Source organism: Stegodyphus dumicola, chromosome 2 (genome assembly GCF_044657685.1).
Source record: "Stegodyphus dumicola isolate Sdum_Otavi_A_Nest chromosome 2, ASM4465768v1".
NCBI lineage: Eukaryota > Metazoa > Arthropoda > Arachnida > Araneae > Eresidae > Stegodyphus > Stegodyphus dumicola.
In genome coordinates, this window is record NC_140769.1 from 185,783,954 (window position 1) to 185,810,224 (window position 26,271).

Below are 26,271 nucleotides of genomic sequence, written 5' to 3' on the forward strand. Positions count from 1 at the left end.
GAAAATGATGTAAACAATGGAAGCAGCCGGAAAAATGCTTGGAATCGAAGAAGTTGCAGTGTACAGTAAATTTCAGATTCATAACATATAAATATAGTTTTATTATATTTAAAATATAATAATCAGATCGCAAAATACAATTCTGATCGTCATGATTGATGCATTGATATGACTTCGTAAAACTGGCATAAATGTAAACATGTTTCGCTTCAGTATAGGCGTAAAAAAAATTAAATTTTTAACTCCGTTCTTACGCCTAGCCAATAATGCCATTATAAAAATGTATACATAAAATAACTTTAACGAAAATAAAACCAATTTTTTTTAAAAAAATACTTAATGATGAAAAAATTCCAATAACAAATTGGCTGTACATTTTAAAAATACAGTAACATATGCGCCATAAACATTTCTTAGACGATACAAATGGAAAGATTACGTTTTTTGTTATTAAAAATATGGAATTCATAAAATAAAAGCAATATGGAATATTTATATCAATGCTAAATTGTACATAATATTTTTCTATTAAAACAGATTAAAGGTAAAATAAAAAAATTACTTAATATTTATTAATAACTGATCCAAAAAACAAGCAGAGTTTTTATATAATTATATGTATTGTATTCGTATTATGAAAAATTCCAAATTCGTACGTATGCTTTTGAGCATACACATACTTTTGAAATTCTCTTATAATAAATGCATTCAGTTACACTGTTAATCTCAGTATTATTCAAAAATGTAAAAAATACACTTTCGTGTGATCAGAAATTTTGTGATGCTATGCTTTCTTTTATATATTAATTTCATTTAGAATTACAAGATAAACGTAATTAGCAAGCTAAAACTTATTCAAGAATTTTCTTACCTGAGTATCAACTTACGTCTTAAGTATATCTGATTAAAAATACTTATTGTTTTCTAAAAGACTACGATAACTACCTGCAGAGAACTGTCTTAAAGCTTGGAAAAAATATCTGCCAATTACAGAATTTTATCCTCTTAAAATAAACATTTTACGAGAAGGTTTTAAAGATGATATTTAAAAACAATCTGAATTTTTATTTTTGTCAAAATTACTGCCTAAGCGAAAGTATAAAATTAGCCATTAATTATGTATTTTTGATGTTTACTCCGAGTGCTGAAATGTACTAAGAATTATTAATTATGATAATAGCATTTACACAGAGTTCAGCACATTATGTAGAACTTCAACTTTATTATAACATATTTAACTTCCGGAAAGGTAATAGCACATTTATTGATAAGAGTTTTTAACTCACCGTAATTGATTTGACAACAAGGTTCTTTCGGTTTTGCGGCTTCGCTTTCCATTTGCCTACAGTGTGCTTTACACTCTGAAAGTTCGTCACATTCTACTAAGAGTCTTTCATTCAAGAAAGCTCCCAGATCTTACTATGCAAAGAACAAGAAGCGTTAATCATTTCGTAGACAGTTTCTTCTCTCTCCAGGCGAGAAATAGCCTATTGTTTTATATCGCTTCTTTTGAGAAATGACGTCATAATTTTACTGAATAAATAAAAATTCGAAAATGGCACGAACAATTTAAGTGAGGGTAAGGAAGACGATACAAAATCTTCACAATCGTACCGAGACAGACGGGATTGCCTCAAGTAGTGTACACTACTTGAGTTGTTGCCATTGCTCTACTTGATATATTGCCATTGATTGCTTTGTAACGAACTTCATCCTTTCATAATGCATGCCTTTGTGGTGCAATCGGAAGTACATCTGCCTAGCAGTCCGGAGGTCCGAATTCGAATCCCACCGAGTCTCTCACCTTTCCTGTTTCAAAAATTATAAATATAGGCAGCCCAAATTAAAACATAATGGACGATAATTCGTCACCATCAGAACTTGGCTAATGGGTCCCCGCCTCTCCAATCGCCCTTTAAACGGAAGACAGCGTTAGGAATTTTCTTCCTCTTGAATGCAAGTCTTCGTGGGGTAACTGGAAATACATTCGGCTTGCTAATCGAGAGATCCAAAGTTCGAAACCCGATGAGAACAATACTGCGTTTTCCTGCTTCGAAATAAACTTATGACTCTGCAAAGCTATAAGTAAACAAAATACTTTGTACCGACGTATATGATACATAGTAGTAGAAACACCTTTTATTAACTACTCTTCTGGCGACAATGTTTATAAAACTTTTCCGTTAGATATATTTCAAATTATATCAACGATAGTTAAGTTAGTTAGGTCACAATGAAATCCATGAGTTTGTTAATCAAAAATTCGTTAAAGCTTTACAAAATATGAAATCGATAATAATACAAATTCCAAATTCCAAATTAGGGCTAACAGATGCCCATATTCGATGAAAGATTATGTTATTCAAAATTTGATTGCTCTAGGTACCGATCGCATTGCGAAAAACATGCATACATGTACGTAGATTCTTCATTATTTAATTTCTTTAAATATAATACAGGGTTATAATATTTGGTGGCAGCAATCTGAAAAGTGATTCGGACGTTTAAAGTGATACGTTGCAAAATGCCGTTTTGAGACTAAAAGCCCTTCTGGGCCAACGCCTGTTTTGGCCTAATAAATTAAAAAAAAAAAAGAAAGGAAATCTGAAAGAGTTTTCAGATTTTATATGATGCCCAAAAGGGTGTTTTTTTAACGTTTTGTGTGTTACTTCTATTTATTAAATATCATGCTCTTCACACTTAAACCGCATAAAATTCAGTTCAACAGCAATATCACAAAATATTTAAAAACAGCATATCTTCAGAAATTTCGGATGCACAGTCCCGCTTGCTGCAAATAAAAAAAAAAAAAAAAAAAATTTTTTTTTTTTTCTTTCGTACAGTGTTGATATTGCTCGCTTTGAAATCATTGAGTTCGTTCATCAAAAATTCGTCAAAGTTTTACAAAATTTGAAGTAGATAGTAAAACAAAATTCGAAATTCAAAATTCGGGCTCCCAGGTGCCCATTTTCGGTTGGAAGACTACGTTATTCAAAATTGGATGGCTGTAGGTAAGGTTGTGTTTTCACAGTGCGAGAAACATTCATGCATTCATGAAGATTCTTCATTATTTAGTTACTTTAACACATGACGATAATATTTGGTGACAACAGTTTGAAAAGCGAATCGACGCAAAATGCCGTTTTGAAATTAATAGCCCTCCTGGACTAACGCCCTTTGAGCTAAAAGAAATTTTGATAAAAAAATTATTTTAATTTACTTATATATTTTATTTCGACCCATCAGCTGCGTTTAGCTCATGCATTCGACCTATGTGCAGTTTGAATTTGAGACCAATGGTTTAAGATATCACGTTGCGTGTGAGGGATTCACAAGAGATCTCCTTAAAAAATTTAATTTGGATAACCAGGAAACAAATGAATCAAAGGTAAAGAAATAGAAAAATAGGATTAAATTCTGCTTGATATGTGAGCAAAATCACAGATCACCAAAATCGCTTGCAAAGTCCTATTCGAGAAAAGCGTATATCTACGGTTCTGTCTGATCTATCTGTAGAGTTCAAACGTCAACCGATTGATATCTAACAGATCAACCTCAAAATAAGTGAAATAAACACATGCAAACAAAAAGGGCCACAAAATGAAAATGAAATAAAATGCACTATATATAAATTTAAAATTACCATACAAAATGAACCGAACAAACAAATAAATAAAAACAATACGCAACACTATAAAAAATTGCATAAAGCTAAGTTATAAACAAATAAAAAAAATATTTACAAAAATTATGACAATAACAATTCGTTACGTACAGAAAGCTAATCGATTCAAAAACAAAATATAAACATTTTATTGATATTGTCAAATTTTATATCATTAGCATAATTCATAAAACCTCAATAAAGTTTTTCAAGCTTTATTTTTAAAAATATACATGTTTAGATATAATAAGCTAAGAAAAATGATTGATAATTTTTATAAACACTTTTTTTAATAGTCTCTTTAAGAAAAAGATTTTTCGTAAGAATGTGTTGTGTATAATCGATTGTTTGCCGCTTAGAAATAAGTTTGTTAGAGTTTTATTTTAAATTTGTTTCTGTTGACAAATGGAAATAAAATATTAAAAAAAATGTTATCGATTCCATACAAGTCACAAACTTTGGCTATTGAAAACATCCAACCAAATCTTTTGGATAAAGGGGAAAAATTATCGTGTTCTCGTTTTAAAACGTTAATTATTTTGTTTTGAATAATTAATAATAGTGAAATTGTGAGGAATTTCTTATTCCCTTTACATAAATTAAAAAGATATTGGTTACCTATATTATTTTTATAATTACCATAAGTAATGTATACCTGTTTCCACTGACTTTCAACGGTATCAAGAGACTTTATATTGCCCTGGGTCATATTACTTTCTTCCATTTCCAGCAATGATTATAAAAGGTTTTCGATAAGAATGCTATGAACATTCACCTAAGTATGCAACTCCGCTTATAAAACCCTGAACTCTTCAAACATGCTCAAGATCCTTTAAATGCTATTGAGAAACCGTTACAAAGCTGGTAAAGTCATCGTGATTCAACATAAATACGATCTCATGAAAGTTAGGAGAAAATGGTCTGTGATTTGAAGCAAAAGCAAAATCACTCTCTCTCTCTCTCAAAAAAAAAAAAAAAAAAAAAAAAAAAAAAAAAAAAACTAAGCACCATACGGAATAAAAAATAGCTTTGGAAACATTTAAAAACTCACAGAGATTGCTTTAGTTTGCATTCTGTCTTCTTGTTGTTCATAATGATACTTTTCATTTCTGTTTCTGCAACATATTCAGAACTTCCCTCGATTCTAACGCTGCAAACGTTCTTAATGAAGTCTCTCTAGAATTTGGTAGAATTACGCTACGTTATGTTATGTAATCACACGTATAGCATTTACTTGGCCATTTAAGAGCTCACAGTGCGCGAAACATTAAATCTTTATCTTCCAGGAGCCTCGTGCATTGCTGATTCTCAGAGTGCTACCATTCAGTAAAACATAAAATCTTGATTAATTATTGAAATTTAACCAAACCGTAATTCCTTAGTAAACTGTGCGATTTAAAACAAATTCTGTCTTTATTTTATTTATTTAATCTATATATCTAAAGAAGAATGTCTATTTGTGTACTTTGTTCGCCAATAACTCAATCACCACTATAGATATCGTCACCAAATTTTCTACCACTGTTTTCTGAGTCCTGAAAAAGGTCGATGTCCACTTTTTTCAAAAAACAAAACAAAGCAAAACAGAATCTAATGTGTACACCACGTGACTTTCTTGCACGGAATATTTAATTATACTCATTTTTTCCTTAATTTCATTTAAACGTATTGAATTAAATTAAATCTACTTCGTCGATAGCGCATAAACCACAACAGAATAAACAATAGAACTATCGAGAAATGTCATGAGTTTTTAAGAAACAAAGATGTTCATAATTATTTACAAAGAAATATTTATTTTTTCCGGATGCGCCCCAGAAAATGTAATAAATAAAAGAAACAGAATATATTGTTATTATCTATTCTCAAGTTTTGTCTCTTGGAAACTTTTTATTTATTTAGTGGTTACTTCAATATATTACTATTACTTGAGTAATATCAATCTGAAAATTTTAATATTTAGCTGTCAGTATGCTTGAATTACAAATTGTGACTAATAAAAATTTTTTTGCAGATACGAATCTTTAGATTTCAGCTAAAAATAAGTATCAATTTAATTTTTTTTTACTTTGCGTCAAATATCTAACAATTTTTTTTAACTGAGTTAAATTTTATTTTGTTAAAAAATTTTAAAAAGCGCCTTTTTACTTTGCTAAAGAAAGAAGTATTGGAAAGTAAGGAAGAAAGTACTTTAATAGGGAAAAATTTCGGATATCATATTTAAACGGAAATATCCATTTTAACCGTTTCCGATTCCATTTGGACGACTTTTTTTACGTGACTTTTGTATGTACGGACAGAATAAAAGACTCTTTTTTTCCAAAATGATTGTAAAATGGATTTAAAAAGGATTCAGAAGGTACTTTTTGTGACGTTTGTACGTACGTCTGTATGTATGCATGTATCTCACTTAATTCAAAAACCATTAGCCGTACGGCGTTGAAATTTTGTGTATGGGGTTATTATAACATCTAACTCGGCATCTTTTTTTCTTTATTGCAATCGGCAGTACCTGGCTTAAAAGCACTTACCAGGCCTTTTGTTTTCACAATCGTTGGTCGTAGTGGCTTAAGTGGCGTAATGGGTTTCGCTATCGTTGGTCGTAGTTATACACTTCCTATTACAGAAGTGTTTCAAATGACGAAAATATTCATGATTTGGAAATATCAAGTTTGGAAAAAAATTAATTTTCTGTAAATAGCAAAATCTAGCTTCATACATAATAACAGTTTATCTACGTAGTCAGTCTGCCAATAAATGTCTTACAATATTTAATATCAGTTAATTGACGTAAATATATGACAATATTTAATATCATTTTATTGTTGCAGGCCCCCCCCCCAAAAAAAAAATCGGGCTGTAGAATTTAAGAGTTGCAGAGGCTGAACCATGCGATAAAAAGACCTTAATTCCACCTTTGGTTACACTTGCGAAAAACCTCATGCATTCAGCTTATTTAGCTACCCACATAGAAGCCTTCAAATCGAGGCTAGTTGAATAACTAAGTTGTTAACGGACTATAAGAAATAAGTTATCAAAGTTATTTTTCATCAAAATCCTTGATCTTCGTGTCAGAGTAATCGATATAGTTAACTAAAACTGAAGTCATGAGTTGTTATTTTCTGATAGAAAGTCTAGATTGAATCCCACTACAATAGACGACACACTTAAGCTTAATCCAGCAATTTAATTGTATAGACTTGCTTTGTTGTTACGAACAATTTTAAGACAATTTCGAGTTCGCGTTTCTTCTTCTTTCACTCTACCGTTAAAAGAAAATAAAAATAGCGCTTCCAAGCTCAAAATCCAAAGATTTCGTTTAGAGGAATTACGTCGTAAATGAGCGGATTCTAAATCATGAGCGCATTATCAGGATGTTTACATTTTTCTTCATTGACTGGATCCACCTCAAAGAAACAACAAATAGAACTTTCTAGCCACAGATAATTTTGGCAGTCTAATGCATAAGTATTTTTGCAAATATTTATAGTGGTGTTGCAAAAGGAGACGAAACAAAATAGACCAAAGAAGCATTGCATCACAGTCCTTGGTTTAAAGTTACTACTGTGCTAATGTAATTTCTTAGGAACTTTTAGCAGTAATTTTGTTTAAATCTCTTTCGAGAACTGAGTTTAAACTACCAGTTATTTGAAACGTTTCGCAAAAAGTAAAATGTGAAAGAAAATATAAAAATCATTATATTATATCGTGTCATATTTTTACACAAAACGTTAAGCACTTAATTCACGACGTCCTTATTAAAATCGTTGTCAAATGTAGAATCTTATTTTTCTTCAAAAGAAAGCTAACAGTTTTCCAAAATCGACTTCAAAAATATTTGTCTGTCCTCACAAACAGAAGTAGCCCGCAGTGTTGTGATTTACAGTATACTATTTCTGAACTCGCTCTTTTCTGCGCTTAACGGTAGCTCACTCACTGTAACTGTAATTGCAGAAAAAAAATATGCTATTATTTTTTAATATAGTCCTTCTTAAACAGAAATACATATGTTTTTGTTTTCAATCTTTGATTATCCGAAAGAACTCCGAAAGCCGAATTCATACCATAAAATATTCATTTTAATAATATATAATATTCATTTTAAAATCTATGCAAAGAAATTAGCTTAAATTTTAGAAAGTACACATACAAAATTTCGTGAATATCCATCGCAGTATAGATTTTTTGTGTTTTCCAAATTTTGTACAGCATACTACGTATTATGATGGATTATGTAATACTGTGTATTATGATATGATATCTAATAATATGATTATGATACTCGCCAATGATTCAGTTTTATTACTGTAGGCGTAAAATAACGAAATGATGTGAAAAACTTCAGTTGTGTAATAAAAATTATATTTGTATTTTTTCGAATTCATAATAGAATGCTTTTTGTCTGATAGTTTTATTTTAATAACCGATGTATAGTAGTTTCGGATTATTCGACAGTCTGCGTTAACGGATCACCACGCAATCCACTTTATGCCAAATAGAAAATCTATTAAAGCTGATGTTGATTGTTTTCTATTGGATTATTTGGATTACGGCAAAGCACTCGAAGGATACTGGCCTAAGGGAGAAGAATACTTCGTGGAGAGCCCACCAGCAGCCGAACGGTAAAATCGCATAATACTGGTAGTTCCGCCGTGGGTTCGATTCCAGGCAAAAGGGCTGACTTTTGCGTGGGCGATTTTCACTTTAACTTTTAATTTTTTTTAATTACGTATATACGAGCTAGTTCCCCTCAGAAAGTCCTCTACGAAGGCATTCTTCCTCTCAGGCTGCATAGCTGTAGTGCGCTTTGCCATAATCAACTAAATCGAACCAAAGACCTCGTGGAGAAATTCTTAGGACCTTACTTCTTGATTCACATGTTGAACGCTTTCAGAAATTGCACTTTAGACAGTGTCTCATTTGCTTTTTGACTATTTTTCCTGTCGATGCTACAGTCAAGAAATATGTCTGTACAATAACAAAATGTAACAGAAATTGTAATTTGTATAGTGTACGTAACATCTTGGCACGCCTGCTAATCAAAGAGAAAAAATTTTTTGTGAAACTAATAGTATGGCTTTCTTACTGATTTTTTTCCACTGTAGGTTTTTAAATTGAAAATAAACACCGTTATGGGAAAAGATATAATGAGTTCTATGGGACACGATGTCTAAGGATGAGATATTTAGGAAAATAATTAAGATTCCAAAACTCGAAGAATCGCGCTATTTCTTCCTTAATTTTTCAAATCTTAACTTAAAAAGTTTCCAGCACATGACCCTCCGGCAATGCCATATTTTAAATAAAAATTTATTTAAAGAAAAACATCACTTCCGGTTGATCGCTTGTAAGTCAAATCTAATTTCTTTATAAACTTTATAGCTCAATGTTTATTATAAAAACTACTAATTTCTTATTATTCTATTCTACAACTATACTTGCTAATGTACACATCCGTTCTCATGCTTTCGCTTTAAATATCGCGTCGATTGTAGTATATCCTCAGGTCACACAGTATTTCATACTCACAAATCAATCACTTAAGATTCATACAATTTTTGAAAGCATATCTTTAGAATTCCTGATGGAGTTCTAAGTGATGATTTGTCATTTTAGCTACATTGCACTTGTACGTTCTTAATGGTGTGTTTTTGAAAACTTGCTTAAATTTGTTTCGCATTAAACGCTAACTTTTAATTTTGCATAATTAATGCCTAATTAAAATCCTTTAATTATTAATCCCGTTGAGGACGGGGCGGATAGTCCTCATCGGAATGCGATGTGTTTCTTTCTCCTTTTACGTCAGCGGAAAGGTGAAATAAAATATATTTTTCTTCTGTATAAAGGCTTTCAGATTCGAAAATCATTGAGGATTAGGATTAAAAAAAAAATAAGATTCGTCTGACCTATAGCAATTTTTTTTATTAAATTTCAAAACCCAGACTGCGAACATTTAGATTGATTCATGAGCTATTATCGTCATTATACTCGAACAGCAGAAAAATGGAGCAATTTAAACAGCCTGTTACAGACATGAAACCACATGATATTGCGTTCAGTATTGCAATCGAGAAAGCAAAAAAGGAAACTGAAGGTAAAAACATGTATCTTGAACTTCCAATGCTTTTCTTATGGTCTTTGGAACCTCAGAAAGGTCACAGAACTCGTACATCGCATTTCACTTCGAGTGGAAGATAAGAGACAGAGAATCGAAGTAAATGTTCTCTCCGACAGAAATACTTTGAACGATTCAGCAACTTGAAACTTACCACTGCAACAACGGTCAAATTCAGCAGGTTCTGTATTAGCTATTTTTACCACAAAAAAGGCTATTAGTCTCGAAATGGGATTTTGGGTCGAGTCATTATAAATGCGTCGTTTCACTTTTCATTCCAGTCTGTAGCCGACTACAGACTGGAATGAAGCTATTTATTCATATTTCAAATTGAATTGGAACTGTTGTGGATTAAACAAACTAAGCTATTTTAAAGCAACAGATCCAGTTCTTAACAATATTCGTTTATTACTTTTGAATCGGATTCATTTAAACAATAAGAGTGCATTTAATTAATTAAAAATATTCAGTATTATCATAGGACGACATTATATAATTTGTATTATTTATTTCGTGTTCTGTAAAATTTTAACGAATTTTTGATTAACAAACTCAACGGTTTGAAAAGTAAGCAGTGGCAACACTGTACGAAATAAAACATTTTTATCTCTAACGAGCGAAACTGTCTATCAGGAATTCTAAAAATATGCTATTTTTAAATATTTTGTGTTTGAATTTGCACAGAATTGAATTTTATGTGGCGTGAGTGCGAAGAACGTGATATTTAATTAATAAAGTTAGCACACAAAACGTTAACAATAAAAAGAAGCTTTGTAAGCCATCTTACTTCGAAATCTGAACACTGATATGATAACCTGAGAAAATACTAAAAAAAAAAAAAAAAAAATGAGAAAAATGTTTGCCAATACTTTAACGTTGCATCGAGAATTCAACATCGGAAGCACTTCACTGGGAAATCCTGCTCCGCTACGCTGCTTTTAAATTTTTTGTCATTTTGCTTTTGAATTTCATATGGTGTTGGCTCAAGTGCAAAGGAGCAAAAGGAAACGATGCTAAATAACAAAAAAAAAAAAAAAAAAAAAAAAAAAAAATCAACAAATAATCTGAAAGCTTTTGCATTACGCCTAAAGAAACCCAGGGTTTAATTTCTAAGATTAGAAGTGCCGGAGCCCTATAGAAGAACGTCAGCAAAGAGGAACAAGAGTAAATAAATAAAATGACTATTAAACTCATTAATAATTTTAAAATTAAGTATTTAATTATTATCAAGTTAATTAATAGCTATTTAGCTAATTTTTATTAATTTTTATTTAATCAATAATTCTTATATAATTAATTATAATTTAATTGATAATCATTAGATAATTAATCAATTATAATTTAATTGATAATCATTAGATAATCATTATTTATTGAAATAATTGAAGATTGAAGTAATTAAATAATTAAAATTAAATAAAATGTAAACAGATAAACTGAAATTTAATACGCGATTTTTAATATAATTTTATTGTTAAAATAAAATTTTCGAGATAAAATTTCTACCGAAATTGTTATTGAATTACGTAAAAGAAGTGTCGCAGCCTTCTTATTCAGGGCTCCGGTGCGTTCGGGCTAGAATTATGATTTATTACAAAAACTAAGGAGCACCGAAGCCGAGATCCGGTGGGCTACGGCACAATTTAAGCTCTGATTGTTGGGGGGGGGAAGTTCTTTTATCATCCCAAAAATTAAATATGCTTAAAGTATAGCTGATTAAAATTCCAGGGCGAAACAGAATGAGGGTATGAGTGGGTGGAAACAAAAAATAAGGGGAATCTTGGTGAGAGAGAACGTTCTCCTTGACCGCAGCTCTCTGCTGATATAATTATAGACATCAAGCAGATGTATGTTAATGGTAAAATGAGTCCTGAATCTGACTCCTAAGGATGAATGTTAAGTTGCTGGTTACGCTTCCCCCCATTAATGGATACTGCGGCAAGACGATGTATAGGACGTGCTTGAGCAGTTTATCTCTTTATTTCAATCTTACTGTACTCTCTGTCACTTAACGCTCATTTAAGAACACACATTTTCCTTCCTGTAAGGATAACTAACTGTAAGCATCGATAACAATACACTAGATACGATGGCCATGGTGAGCAATTTACGCGTTCCTAAACAAACTCCCCCAAATTCATTGCCCTTCTTAGAGGGAAAGTTTTCCGCATGTGAGTGAGGGGACTTTACTTGAATGTTTCATGTTCTCATGAGATCGTATTTCTAGGGAAATAGAGTATTGCAAAGTCTGCTTATTGTTAAACTAAAACATTACGAATTCTAAATTTGTTTCCCTTTAAATTGTGGTTCAGTTTTATAAAAAGAAGTGCCGGAGCTCATCTTATTTAGGGCTCCGGTGCGCTCCGGCTAGAATTGTAATTTATCTTAAAAATTGAGAAACACCGAGCCGGGCTCCGGCGCAATTTAAGCACTGGTGTTGGCTCAAGTGCAAAGGAGCAAAGGAAACGATGCTTAGTAATAAAGCTAAAACACAATATATATATATATATATATATATATATCAACAAATAATCTGAAAGCTTTTGCATTACGCCCAAAGAGGCGTTTTTATAATTTACATACAAATCCACGTTTCAAGAGCATTTAGGCTAATTTTCTTTTGGGCTGAAAGTATTTAAAAACAGCCTATCTTTAGAATTTCCTATACACATTCTCACAGGCTAAAGATAAAACTGTTTTTTCCGGTACAGCGTTGCCATTGCTCGCTTTGAAATCATTCATTTTGTTACTCAAAAATTCGTTAGAGTTTTACAAAATATGAAATACACAATAAAACAAATTCGAAATTCAAAATTCGGGCTTGCATGTTCCATATTCGGATGGAGGATCACGTTATTCAAAATTTGATGGCTCTAGATATTGTTTTCTTACAATGCAAAAAACATGCATATATTCATGCAAATTCTTCATTATTTAATTTCTTTATATATAAAACAGGGCGATAATATTTGGTGGCAACAAACTGAAATGTGATTGAGACTTTTATAGTGATTCCACACAAAATCCCGTTTTGAGACTAATAGCCCTTCTAACGCTCCTTTGAGCTAAAAAGAAAAAGCAAGTTTAGCAGGAATGAGTGCAACAGGAGACTCGTATAGACTGCGAGCTCAGCGAGAGCGTAAAAAACTTTAATAAACCCTTTTGGGTGACTATTAAAATCTGAAACCTTTCATTTTTTAAAATTTTTAGTTCAGATATTAAAATTGGAATATTTTTGAAGAAGTTTATCACAAACATCTGCATTTGTGTAACGCCTCAGCGCGAACTAAAGTAAATCGAAGCACGATGCACGCCTCAGTACAGTTTTTAACACCTCATTACGAACAGTATGCAATAAGCAATTAATGCGATTCTTATATCTCTGGGGTTAAGTTATTTTTTTTTAATTTTAATTATAATAAAAACAGAAAAATGTTTGCATATGGTTTTTCCTATATTCAGGGTGCATATTAATTTTTTTAAGTCTTTAAATCTGTTATTAAGGCAGGAAAGCGATTATTAAGTTATTTGAATTTCTTCTCTGACTTAAACTAAAAGCATCATCTGGTTGACAAGACCTTTAACCGGATATCCGTGATCTCGCAACAAATGTCTTAGATTTTTAATTATTATTATTAATAATATCATATTGGCATATTTATGATTAAGATCAATATGAGAAATTGTATATTATTGACTTATCTAAAAAATTTTGTGAAATCAGCTTAATGGGTACCATCTGGAAAGTGTATCACTCAGTTTAACTTCTTTGATTTCACTTCTTTTCTCGTCTGAAGGATTAATCTTTTGGTGTAGAGCAAATGGGGCAGTTGCACAATGACGCTGGCTACGTTATGAAAATTTCTTTACTTCAAGTTAAAAGCTGATAACAGCTTTTTCAAGTTAAAAGCGCATTTTAAATGTGCCAGGGCACACTTAAAAAAGTTTTTGGATTGACAAACAGAGGCCGATTTGTATAAAAATGCTGCTGCTTTTAGGACGAAGCACTGTTATGAAAGCATTCCGAGCAATTAATCCGGAAAAATACTTGGTAATTTTCTCAAAAATGCAAAAATGTAAGAATTTTATCTGATCTTTGAATAAAAAAACGAAGCTGCAAAAGACAGAACATCGGTCGAACATTGATCGGTTGGGATTCCAACCTTGTACCGAATTACTAGCGTTCAGCGGCTTTACCGCTCGGTCGCTGGGGGCTCATAGCGGAGGGTAAAATGAATGTAAGTTTTCCATAAGCTGTCTTTATTAATATAGCGCAATATTTTGCTTTGCGTTGTCCTGATCGTTTTAGCGATCCTAATCGATGATCAAGAGGTCATTTACCGGTTTCACCTTATAGTTGGCTAAATTCTGGATTATTTCCATTTCATACTTGAACTGAATTCATTATTAAACTTCTGTTTAATTTCATTAATGAAATAATTTATTGCTATTAAATTTCTGTTACATTCACTTTAATTTTATTTCTCTTTAAAATAAACATCTGTAATTTTTGGATTCGGATCATTCAGGACTCTTTCGCTTACAATTTAGTACAGCCTGCCTTTAAACAAAATATGTTAACTTGATAGTATAAGTACGTAGTAATTCAAAAGATGAGAAATATTACTTTAACAAGTTATTTAATCTTCAGAAATTCAAATGCTTTTAAACAAATAAGAAAGTGAACGAGTCATAAAACTAAGAAAATTATAATCATTTCCATTTTTATTTACCAGACGCTAACAATGATTAAAATTCTCTTAAAATAATATTTATTTCGTTAGGTGTTAATAAGTACATGCCCTATACAAAATATTAATAAATATTTTAATAAATAGCTCAGTGCCTATTATCTTCACGTTTTAATTACCTTATAAGGCAATGATAAATTTATTGAACATTATAAGGCAGTTACCAAATTACTTAACGTTATAACACAATTATTTTCAAAAACTTTGTCGACTTGGAGAGCCCATTAACCCAGAATTTTTATTTTGCGGAACCTGTATTGCTCTAAGAAGAGGAAATGTTAATAAAATGTTTAAAAAATAGTGACGTTCCGTACACTTTACACAGAAAATGAAAAAAAAAATCTTATTTTATTATAACTGTTATCCTAAAATCAGACTTTATATCATTTCAGGTAGCGTTAACAATTGGAATAAACAAAAAAATTTAAATAATTACTTCAGCTGTTTGCATTGGCGATTTCCATACTATCAAAAATTATTGCAAATCTTGATTTTGTTCTGAGTAATCTCTAGAAATTGGAATCCTAAGATTCCGTGAAACACAGTTTGAACTATGCAGATAACCGCAATTTTACTACACCAAACAAGAATTAATTATGAAAGTGATAATTACAAATACATTAAAAAATTCTTGCCTCATGAAAACCGTTTCTTCTGTACTTTTTTCCCTAAAAAAAGAAATTTTAAACTTGTCTGGGAAATCTTTGGCCCATGCTGAATAACCCAACGAATTTCAAGGACAATTGTGAACAATTATTTGTCTTCATTGAATAAATTATTCCTTCTAAACTTGGAAACCTGAGAATTCGCAACTTTAAAGACCACTGACTGATACAGTGTTTAAATAAACACAAATACACAAGATTCGTATCTGGTCTGGTACACGGTCTTTTTTTTTTTTTTTCACTAATGCAGGCTAAAATTTGAAGGCTTACGGAAAACACACTTAAGTCACTAAATAAAATAAAATAATCGTTTCACGATTAAAAAGCAATAATTCATGTGGAATTCATGATAGAAATTGCACTGTCAAATGAAAATTGCAACTCCCAATTGTTTAGATACTAATATGCCAAGAGAATATTAATTTTTAACACTTTCTTCTAATAACTTTGAACATAATGAAAAACTCTAGCTATTTGTGAAATCAGATAACTTAAATGAAAATGAAACACTTGCGAATTTAAAATAAGTAAAGCCCTGCTGATATTTTTCTTATAATTTAATTTTTCTTTTCAAAAAACTGCTGAATAATTTATAAATTTTACATTCAATCAAATGTAAAATTTAAGTACTATAAACTTAAGGCACTTTAAAATACTTCGGATTATTGAAAAAAAAAAAAAAAAAAAAAAACCCTTTAATTCTAGCAATAGTAACTATTATACGGTACTGATATTGAAAAAGATATATGCCGCCTTTCCCTCTGGAACGAGAATATAACATTTTTGCTACATTTCAGAATAGTTTTTCTTAGCTTAAAAATCAATCACCTGTCTTCCTCCCTAATTTTAACCCATTAAAAGCCTCTTTCTCTGCGAAATTAGCAATTTAATTACGATTACATCTTAAGTAAATGAGCAGACTAATAACACGTATGTCATTTTAACTCAATGAAAGAAAAAAAAAAAAAAAAAAAGCAGCGAATGATTCTTATTTTTAAAACTCTAGAATATTAATACTAATGATAAATACTTAAATTTGCGGATATTGAGAATTTCAAAATGATTTTTTAAATAATTAAAGCATTAATATCTGTATCGAAAAAATTTCTACAACTTTTCAAGAAACTAAATTCTTAAATCAATATTTTGAGAAGAATTCATTTCAGTTTTTTTTTCCAGTTTCTTTTACACAATTAACTGGTATTTTACTACACCTAACAAGAATTATAAAAATAATAAGAATAAATTCATTTAAAAATCCTTGCCTATTAAGGATCGTTTCTCCCTTTTTTTTTCTAGAAGAGGAGTCTTATACTCGTCTGGAAAATCCGTTGGCCAGTGCTGATAACCCATCGAATTTCAAACAAAACTGTGAACAAGTGTGTGCCTTCTTTTCAGTTAAACGAATAAATTACAAATGAACTTCTTGCGCGCTTAGGAACCGGTTAATATTACAATCCACTGCCCAATAGCGATCGATGTAACTACTTGAGATACCTGCCGTCACAGATCAAAAATCAATTTGGCGAGATCCAGTATTTACGCGCCTTTGTTATCAATATTACCAATCACCTTTCAGTCAGCACTTTCCATTACAGAATTCGGAGTTTCGGCGATTTTTTTTTTTTTTTTTTTTTTTCAGTTTTTTTTATCAATGAAATTAAATAGGTTAATTCTTTTCAGAAAAGAACCAGACGAACAGCGTTTTTAAAGTATGAAACTAAAATTATAATTATTTAAATTTAAAATAAAATTTTACTTTCAAAATACTGTACATATGGCTTCAAATTAGTTGCGTATGCTTGATTCAGTAAAAGTATATTTAGATAATACTGCAGATTTTGTAACAAATTATATGAAAATACGGTTCTTTTCTAGATAACTGGAAAGAGCACCAAGATGCATGCCCGAAAACGTGACGATGGCGCCTTTGTAGCTTGTTTATATATTTTACAAACGTGACTGGTTTTTCTGAATTAATTGCGATGCTCATCAGTCATTAGTAGCGTAGTATTGACCTTCAAATAACTGAATTCGAAAGGGGAGATGTCATAAAATATGAAAACACATCTGCGTCATTTGCGTTTTTGAGATCAAGCGCCAGCTAGTCCCATTTGATGTTGTTTGCCGGTGAAGGAAAATACATATTTTGTTTTCAAGAAATTTACGTCATAAAAATAAGTTTACAAGTTGCTAAGGCGTGTTTCGACTACAATGAAACCTTGGTTCATGAATTTAATTCATTTTTGAAAGTCGTTCGTAATTCGTAAAGAGCGCCAGCTAGTCCCGTTAGATGTTGTTCGCTGGTGAAGGAAAATACATGTTTTTTGTTTTCAAGAAATTTACGTCATAAAAATAAATTTCCAAGTTGTTAAGGCGTATTTCGACTACAATGAAACCTTGGTTCATGAATTTAATCCATTTTTGAAAGTCGTTCTTAATTCTTTAAGTTCTTAAACCGAAATTATTTTCTTCAAAAGAATTAATATAAAATCAATTAATCCGTTCTTGAACCCACAGATGATTTATTTAAACTTCACAACAGTATTTTGTGTACAAGTTCATTACACAGAAACCAATGGAAATAATTAAATCTAAGGGGGGGGTATCTGAAAGCTTTCACATTTTATACTACACCCAAAAGAGCGTGTTTTTTTAATTATTTTTTTTTATTTACACACACATACATGTTTCGAGACCATTTGGGCTAAAAATATTTAAAAACAGCCTGCCTTTAGAATTTCCGATAGACAGTCTAGCGCGCTGGATATATATATATATATATATATATTTTCCCCCCCCGCACAGTGTTGCCATTGTTCTCTTTGAAATCTTTGATTTTGTTAATAAAAAATTCGTTTAAATTTTACAAAATATGAAACAAACAATAAAGCAAATTCCAAATTCGAGCTTCCAGGTGCTCACATTCGGGTGGAGGGCTACGTTATTCAAAATTTGATGGCCCTAGGTACTGTTATTTTTTCACAATACGAGGAACATGTAGGAGTTCATGTAGATTCTTTATTATTTAATTTTTTAAATGTAGTACAGGGCAATAATATTTGGTGGCAACAATTTGAAAAGGGATTTAGACTTTTATGGTGATTCAGTGCAAAATTCCGTTTTGAGACTATTTGCCCTTCGTCGCTAACGTCATTTGGTTTAAAAATAAACGCTATATGAAACAGGCAAAAGTGACGAAAATTTAACTTTACTGTATCTGTACAAAAGGGGAACATATCCAGACCATATCTGGAAATTCGGAGGAAAAAAAAAAAAAAAAAAGTGACACCGAGGGGAAATTCCATGCAGCTCTCTCCAGAGCTCCCGTAAGTTAAAATGGAAATATGAAGGAATATTTGAAAGTGAACCACAAAGATATGTACCGAAAATTCAGTATTTTTTAAATGAACATAGACATGATTATAATCCAATATTAAACGTTATGATAATTCGCGACAATTATGATAATTTGTGTGTTTAATCAAGCACTTTAAACAATTTTTTAAACACCCTTTCAAAGATGTAAGATGCATATTATTAAAATTAATGAAAAATTTATTACATTTGAAATATTGCATACGTAACTAAGCTATTTATGTATAATGTTTTCAATAGCAGAATAGTTTACTACTGGAAAATGAATTAAATATGAGCCACAGTGTTAGAAATTACATAACACATTTCTCAGTTGTAAAGAACTATATATAAGATAATATTTTATCAGAAGAAACTGAGATGTCTGATTGGATTAAAAGTAATTTTAGATTTATTATATATGACATCACTTGTCTTGAAGAAGACGGAAGAATTAATTGATGCCTCAAAAGATTCAATATTAAAAATTAAATACCATAATTGCATTTTAAATTCAAACAGACTACATTAAAAATAAATATCGCCATAAAGATCCTAAATCTTGCACGATATGCAATTTGTTATAACCACTGAAGCCTAATTTTTAATTATTCTCCCTTTTCGTCCTAAAAATAGTAACCGTTTATTAAAAAAAAAAAAAAATCTCTAAATCGCAACATTTCAAAATTAATCACTGTCATATGATTCAGCCAAACATAAATTAAAAATTTGGCAACTAAAATCGATTAAAATGAAGGGAAATCATGACCAAAACAATCTTAACAAACCCTGTTTGGAAACTAAGTCTTCCTCTTCCGATTCTCTATCCGCTTGCTGTCACAATTTTTCTTATTTGTTGCAAATACGTCTTAAAAGTGTAAAAAGTTTTAAAGAAAAAACCGCGCTTTGCGTCCAAGAGAGGTTTAATAAGGAATATGACCTCCCCTTACTACAGTGGTTGCGGTGCGCCGTGTTTCGCAACTTTATTATTTTTGTGAAATGTACATAATGATTAAAAATATTTTCAAAAGTATACGAAAGACGCCAAATTATTATCAATATTATTATTGAGTGGGTATTCCAATCATTTAATTTAAGTTCCATGAAATGTATTGGCATGTGCGAGTGCTTTCGTGAGGACGTAAAATTATTTTTCCATTATTGCTCAAAATATATGTATATTTGCAGAGCTCTGTAGAGCAATAATAGGCATGGTAAAATTTAATTTAATTACTTCTTAAAGAAGTTGGTACTGTATTGTATTATGTTTTTATATTATAAAAGTTGCAGGAGTTTATTTTAATTTTCTAATAATTTTTAGCTCAAAGGGGCAATTTGCCTAGAAGGGCTATTAATTTTCTTTTAGCATTTTGCGTTGGTTCATTATAAATGGCGTTTCACTTTTCAAATTGTTGCCACTAAATATTAGAGCCCTGCATTATATTTAATGAAATTAAATAATGAAAATTCTGCATGAATGTATGTATGTTTCTCGCACTGTGGAAAAAGTATGAACCTAGAGTATGTACTTGAGACATCAAATAAGACATCTGAATAACGTAGTCTTCCACTCGAATATGGGCATCTGGAACCCAACATTTGGAATCTAGAATTTGTTTTATTATCTATTCCATATTTTGCTAAACTTTAAAGAATTTTTAATTAACAAACTGAACGATTTCAAAGCGAATAATGCCAAGACTGTACAGAAAAAAAAAAAAAAAAAAATCTCCAGCGAGCGAAACTGTGTATCGGAAATTCTAAATATATACTCTTTTTAAATTATTTTGTGATACTGCTGTTGAATTGAATTTTATAGTTTAAGTGCAAAGAACATGATATTTAATAAATAAAGGTTGAAAAAACGCCCCCTTGGACATAATATAAAATCTTTTTTTTTTTTTAATTTTATTTTTGAATAAGCTGTCCTTTACTGTTTCCCACCTATAGTTCTCTGCTAGAAAGAGTTTTGAGGACCGCATTATATATAAATTAGATAGAACTAGTATTTAAATCTCGGTTACAAGCCTTCAGAATCATACTGGAAAGAGTGGGCATTGCACTTAATGAGGCATAAAAGTGCACTCAGTAAATTAATCAATGTATTTCAGTACTGTAGTACACATTACTGTTAAAATACACTTACATGAGTGTATATTCTGAATAGTTCATTCAGTTTTCATTCTGCAATCGTTGTAACTTACTATTGTAAAATTATTATTGTATTTTGTAAATTCTTTTCCATTATACCGTGTTTAGTAGTATTGGTAATGCTGATTACATACAACCATCAGTACTTATATACTGTTTTTGTACTAGGCATACCGAATGTGTATATTGTTATACTATATATTGTTCATATATTGTACAATTATGTTCAAACATGTCTGTATTTAGATACCTTAAGTTCATACTTTAGCTTAAGTCTTCTATTTTCTGTTATAAAGTATTACTGAGGCTACTCATTTTTATTTGTTAATAACTGTGGCAGGTATCCCATGGAAAGGCCATTGATAATGCATGCAATATATGTACAGTAACTGTGTTATGTTATAGGAAGTCAGTATTTAGATACTTGGTTTAAGTCTTCTTATGTACTGTCTTATACTATGTATACCAAATGTGTGTATAGTTACACTATATACTGCTCTTACAATATGCAATTATGTTCAAACATGTCCGGTACTTAGATATTCAGTGTAAGTCTTCTACTATCTGTTATAATCTAAAATATTACTGAGGCTATCCATATTAATTTGTTAATAACTGTAGCATGTATCCCCATGGAAAGGCCATTGATATAATCTATATGCAGTAACCATGTTATGTGATAGTTATGTATAATAGCATAACAGTGTAGTAACGTCTGATCATTGTGCATTATTCTCAGGAATAATTCCACGGAAATATCCACAAAGGTACGATGGTATTTTCCTAGAACTTTGGACTCTCTACTTCTACTTTTACTATGACTACGGACTCATTTAGTGATTCAAACATGAAAGCATATTATTGTCTAAAGTAATCCCCCCCCCACGAATAATCGTAGCATTCCTATGCAAGGTGACTAAGCAACAATAACCTACCCTGTCCATGAAACTCTTCAGTGACAACGAATAAATTTACGTCTGTCGGTCCTACCCTGAGATTTTTCCACCGAACAGGCATCATTCCGCATGGATTTCATGGACGGAAGCCTGCTCCGTGGGATACAGTAGAACTTAGTGCAGCGTGTTCTGCTTTCTGTCCAAGTCGTTGCTTTAAGTCTAAAGCTGCTCTTACACCAACGAGTTCATGCAAGGATCAAGGATCAAGGAAGTTAATTTACGGAGTGCGCTAGGCTAGGCCTTTAACTCCACATCATCAGAGATAGAATAATTACATCAAAAGAGGGGTTCATCTAATAAGGGAAGATTTTGAAGCCTAATTATAAAAATAAAAGCTTTTCAGATAATGCCTTCCGCATGAGAAAAAAAGGAAAACTCTTAGAAATTCTTTAAATTAAATTTTGTGTTTAAAAAGGGCCAGGAATAAATTTTGAGAGAGGAGTCAACATTCAAAAAGTTTTGAAAAGAATAAAAAGGTGCAATACATTTCCTTGATTCTTGATATCAACAGCAAAATAAAATCCTTAGGACAAGCAATCCGGAGAGTTGGGCAAAAAGGGCTGGGGGCAAAACCCGTTGGGCGGGTTCTAGTAGCAGTTCAGTGTGATACACTGAAGGAGGAGAAGAAAATTATTGGTCGCTATTTAGTGCGACGTTAAAAGGTCCCCTTAGGGGGTCGAAAGCAACCCGTTTAGCGGGTGGAGAAGAAGCTTTTAAGAAGCTATTGAGAAATTAAGTGCAGTCGCGTGCGGCTGCGGAGATAGGTTGTCCCTTGTTAAAGAAACGTTAGAAGGCTCTTCTTAAAGAGTCCATTCATGCGTTCGCGCGTAAAGCGTTAACCAATCAGAAGCGAGTTCAGAGGCGGCATTTGTCGGATGGCCGGAGACCGCGTGAGTTGACTTAACTTCAACTTTTTGACGCTTGACGCGTCAGTTTCAGGCATCTCGTTTCAAACGTCCAATGATCTATGATTCATAATTTTTACAGAATAATCTAAAGCAATAGATTGTTGCGAGAAAATAGTGATGGATTTCGAAATCCCAGATTTTGAATTTTTTTTAAAAATATATCTACATTAGTTTAAGGTTGCTTTTGTTGCCTAGTGGATAAAACGTTGGCTTCTTGAATTAAAGATTTTGGATTCAAACGTCACCAGGAGTGATGTTGTAATGGAGCTGGTATTAAAAAAAATATTTACAGAAAACTACGCTTCTACGCTTCGTTGCTTTTGTTACGTGTCTGTTAGTATTCGCCAGGTGATGTTTAATGAGGGCCAACTCTGTTAGTTATTGCTGTGCAGCTTCGGCTGGTTTTAGTTTATTTAGCATTAGATTAGTTTCTTATTTTCTAGCTTAAGATGAAGCCCAAGTACAAGCTTACTGTAAGTGCAAGAGGGAACATCTATTAAGTATCTTAGTTAGAATAAAGGGTATATTTAACCCTTCTTTGGATTTATTGGGAACTTTGCGATTTGTTCACTACACAGTTCTTAAGTATTCTAGCTTGCAAAGACCACAAATTTAGTCCGATTATTACAAAATAAATGAAATAAAACAAGTAAATAATAAGATAAGATTACTTCTGATTCTATTTCAATTAAGTTGAGCATGTAAATAAGTTTGTTTTGCTCGGCGTGAAAAGAACTATAAATTTAACTGGAATTCTAAATATTAGTCCGGATACCTAGAGGTCTATGGAAATAAAAATACTTAATTATAATGAGTATCTAATTAAGAATATTTATTTATGAGTGTTAATTAATATTTTTTAATTGCATAACTATTTCGTATACGAAAAACCGCAAAATAATATTTCCTCTTTTGTATTACAGTGAACACGTATTCGACAAATCGAGTGTGTGTGGCGGGGAATCCTCATTATTCTGATTTTCTGATTTTTCCAATATTCGAATGGTTCAGATTTTTAATCAGTTACATGTTATGTAAGCACTTTTGGGGAAGAAATGCTTAATTTTATAAATCAATTTGAACAGAAGAATATTTTAATGCGTTGTTTTTTAAGTCTAAACATTATTATGGAAAGTTATCAATAACAAGTCTGGTATTCTGAACTCATTTTATTTACTTGGAAGGAATGAGAATCTCCGAGAAACATGTGATTCGAGTACTTTTTACAAGATGATCACAGAGTATTGTGAAAGTTTATCTGAATGCGGCCTCCTTGTGAAAACATTTGCCTCCACAGATTACAGCTTCCAAGTGGTCCTTTACCTACGAAATTGAGATTAGTATGTTTAATTTGCTCTCAGTGTAGATGACATCATCGAGGTAGTTATCTTCTTCCGATTACGACAAGCGGAATACTGCGAAGTGTGTGATTAAATGATATTTAATCCGATCTTCTTCGCATTTATTTCACATATAATTTTTATGCAAGTTTAAACCTTTCTGGATGTTTAATAGAGAATAAAAGTACGTTATATCTACCTCAAAGATTGTTAGTTTTAATTCTTTTTGAGTAGCAACTTCGTATTTTCTAAATGACGAAGGAAACGACAGTCTTTCAGAACTAATTTAGCTTTTTTCAAATTTAGTTTCAAACAGCTAACACGAGGTATTGTTTTAAGAATAAAAAAATATTGATCATGGAAAAAAAAAAGAGAAACTTTTGCTAACTTATGAAACAAAAGCTATATCTTTATCTTACAAGTTAAAACAATACGTTATTTATCAGCGTCAATAACGGATCATGTGATAGTAATGACTTTCACTTATTAACACTAATTTGGTATTTTTTATTGCAGCACGTTTTTATTAGCATTTATATGACTCATTATTATAATTAATAAATGGCGATTTTAATGCCATATAGTAGTAAATGCCTAAATGTGCATTACGAGACAGTTTTGTGTAAGCCTCGAAAACATTTGAAATTTTTATTTATTAGTGTTAATTAATTTATAAATGCTAAGTAATTGTTAATAAATATTTATATATCTAAGTATTAATATTACATTGTTTTCATCTACGATTTTCTTTTCTTCCCACCACCTTTTTAATTAAAGCATTTTTAAATTTAAAGTCCTCAACGAGGTCATTCTTTAAGCGGACAGTCCTCGTGTGTAAATGAACATTTTATTCTTTTCCAGAGATATTATACGCAACTGCGTCGCAATAATTCTCTTTTTGTTCATGCCAACTGCTAGGCTAAAAAGTTCATGAAGAACTGCCATACTATACTGCAACACTAACATCCATTTCGGAATTCCAGATAATTTTTCTGTCTCTGCAGTATTCTCAACTTCTAAAAATAAAGCTCTTTACTAGCATATAAGTTGTAAGCTTCTATATGTTTTTTTCATTTTAAAATTTCATACTGTTGTTATTTATGCTCACTTGTCTGACGTAATTCCTCGTCGCAAGGAGTGCTAGATTACGACTGTCGGTGGCAACAGCCTTGAGCACCATTCAGGTGGCAGTGCTATTTAACTCAGTTCTGCCCACAATTTTGATGGAGAGCACCTCGGGGAAACGGGTCCGAGGATCTCCCACCCCTCTTCCCCTACAACTAATCTCTCGAGAGGACTTTCGGGTCGACATGTATTTAGAGTGCCGCCATGCCGCACCGACACTACAGATTTGCAAATATCTATGCCTTCTCCGGGATTCGAGCCAGAGCCCTTCGGCACGGCAGTCAGCGACGTTAACCACTATACCGGTTGGAGGCTTAAAATTTTATTTAAACAGTTAAGCTTTAATTTTTTTCCGCTATTAATAGTGCATATTGTAACAGCTTTAATATCGTTATTAATCTCTCGTGCATTTGAAATAGTTGAATAATAAATAATGTACAGATTACTGGCAATATTGAAATGCAGACTCGAGTGCCTCGTGCGACTCTCGCACGAAGAATGTAATTTATTTTTAAATGTTAAAATATGTTTTCTCTTTTTGTTTGTATGTCGCCATTTTTTTTTAGTGTTAAATAAAAGTTATTGCTGTGTTCCATCATTGGAGTTGCTTCATTTCGCCAAAGAAGTATTACAGTCTTAATTATTTTGGAGGCACTGACCGAGATCGAATAATCGTGCGTATTTTTGTTTTGTTAGTTCATCACTGAACATAATATTAGTGATACCAGATTATTACTTAATGTTTATATAGAATTGCTTTATGTTATTAGTTCATCACTGAACGCAATATTAGTGATACCAGATTATTACTTCCTGTTAATAATAAATTGTCTTATTTTATTACCGTATTTGATATTATATTTAATATTCATTTTAGTTGTCCAGACGGTAGATATATATATTGCTCTATGTTATTATTCTTATTTTAATCACAATTAATATGGTACAGAGAATGAACTTCATATAATTTAAATATTTCATTTTTGAGGTATACGTACTAAACAAAGTGCATTTAATTTCGTGATTCCTAACTGGATTAATTAACTAAAGTAATTGAATTGAGCTATTTTGAGGAAATATAAAGAACACAGTGTTCGTTAATTTTAAACATAAAAAAATTTCCTACTTGGGAAGAGCTCGTAAGGAAGATTTGCAAAATCTCGCGGCTGAACTGGGAGTTCATGTGACTGCAGATATGAAAATAGTCGATTTTAAACAGAAAATTGTTGAAAGTAGTGA

General features: G+C 31.4%; 1 protein-coding gene across 2 annotated transcripts in view; it reads right to left on the minus strand.

The window, feature by feature from the left end:
* Positions 1–26,271, minus strand: part of LOC118186752 (sialin-like) — a 106,499-nt gene that overhangs the window by 52,236 nt on the left and 27,992 nt on the right. Inside the window, exon 1 of one of the 2 annotated variants that reach the window (XM_035356899.2) lies at positions 16,461–16,676. The exons of the other annotated variant lie outside the window; for it this stretch is intronic. Coding sequence (XP_035212790.2) covers positions 16,461–16,548 — 88 coding nt within the window. The 5' untranslated portion in view covers positions 16,549–16,676. Of the gene's footprint in view, positions 1–16,460; positions 16,677–26,271 lie in introns of those variants that run through there. 2 annotated transcript variants of the gene reach the window in all.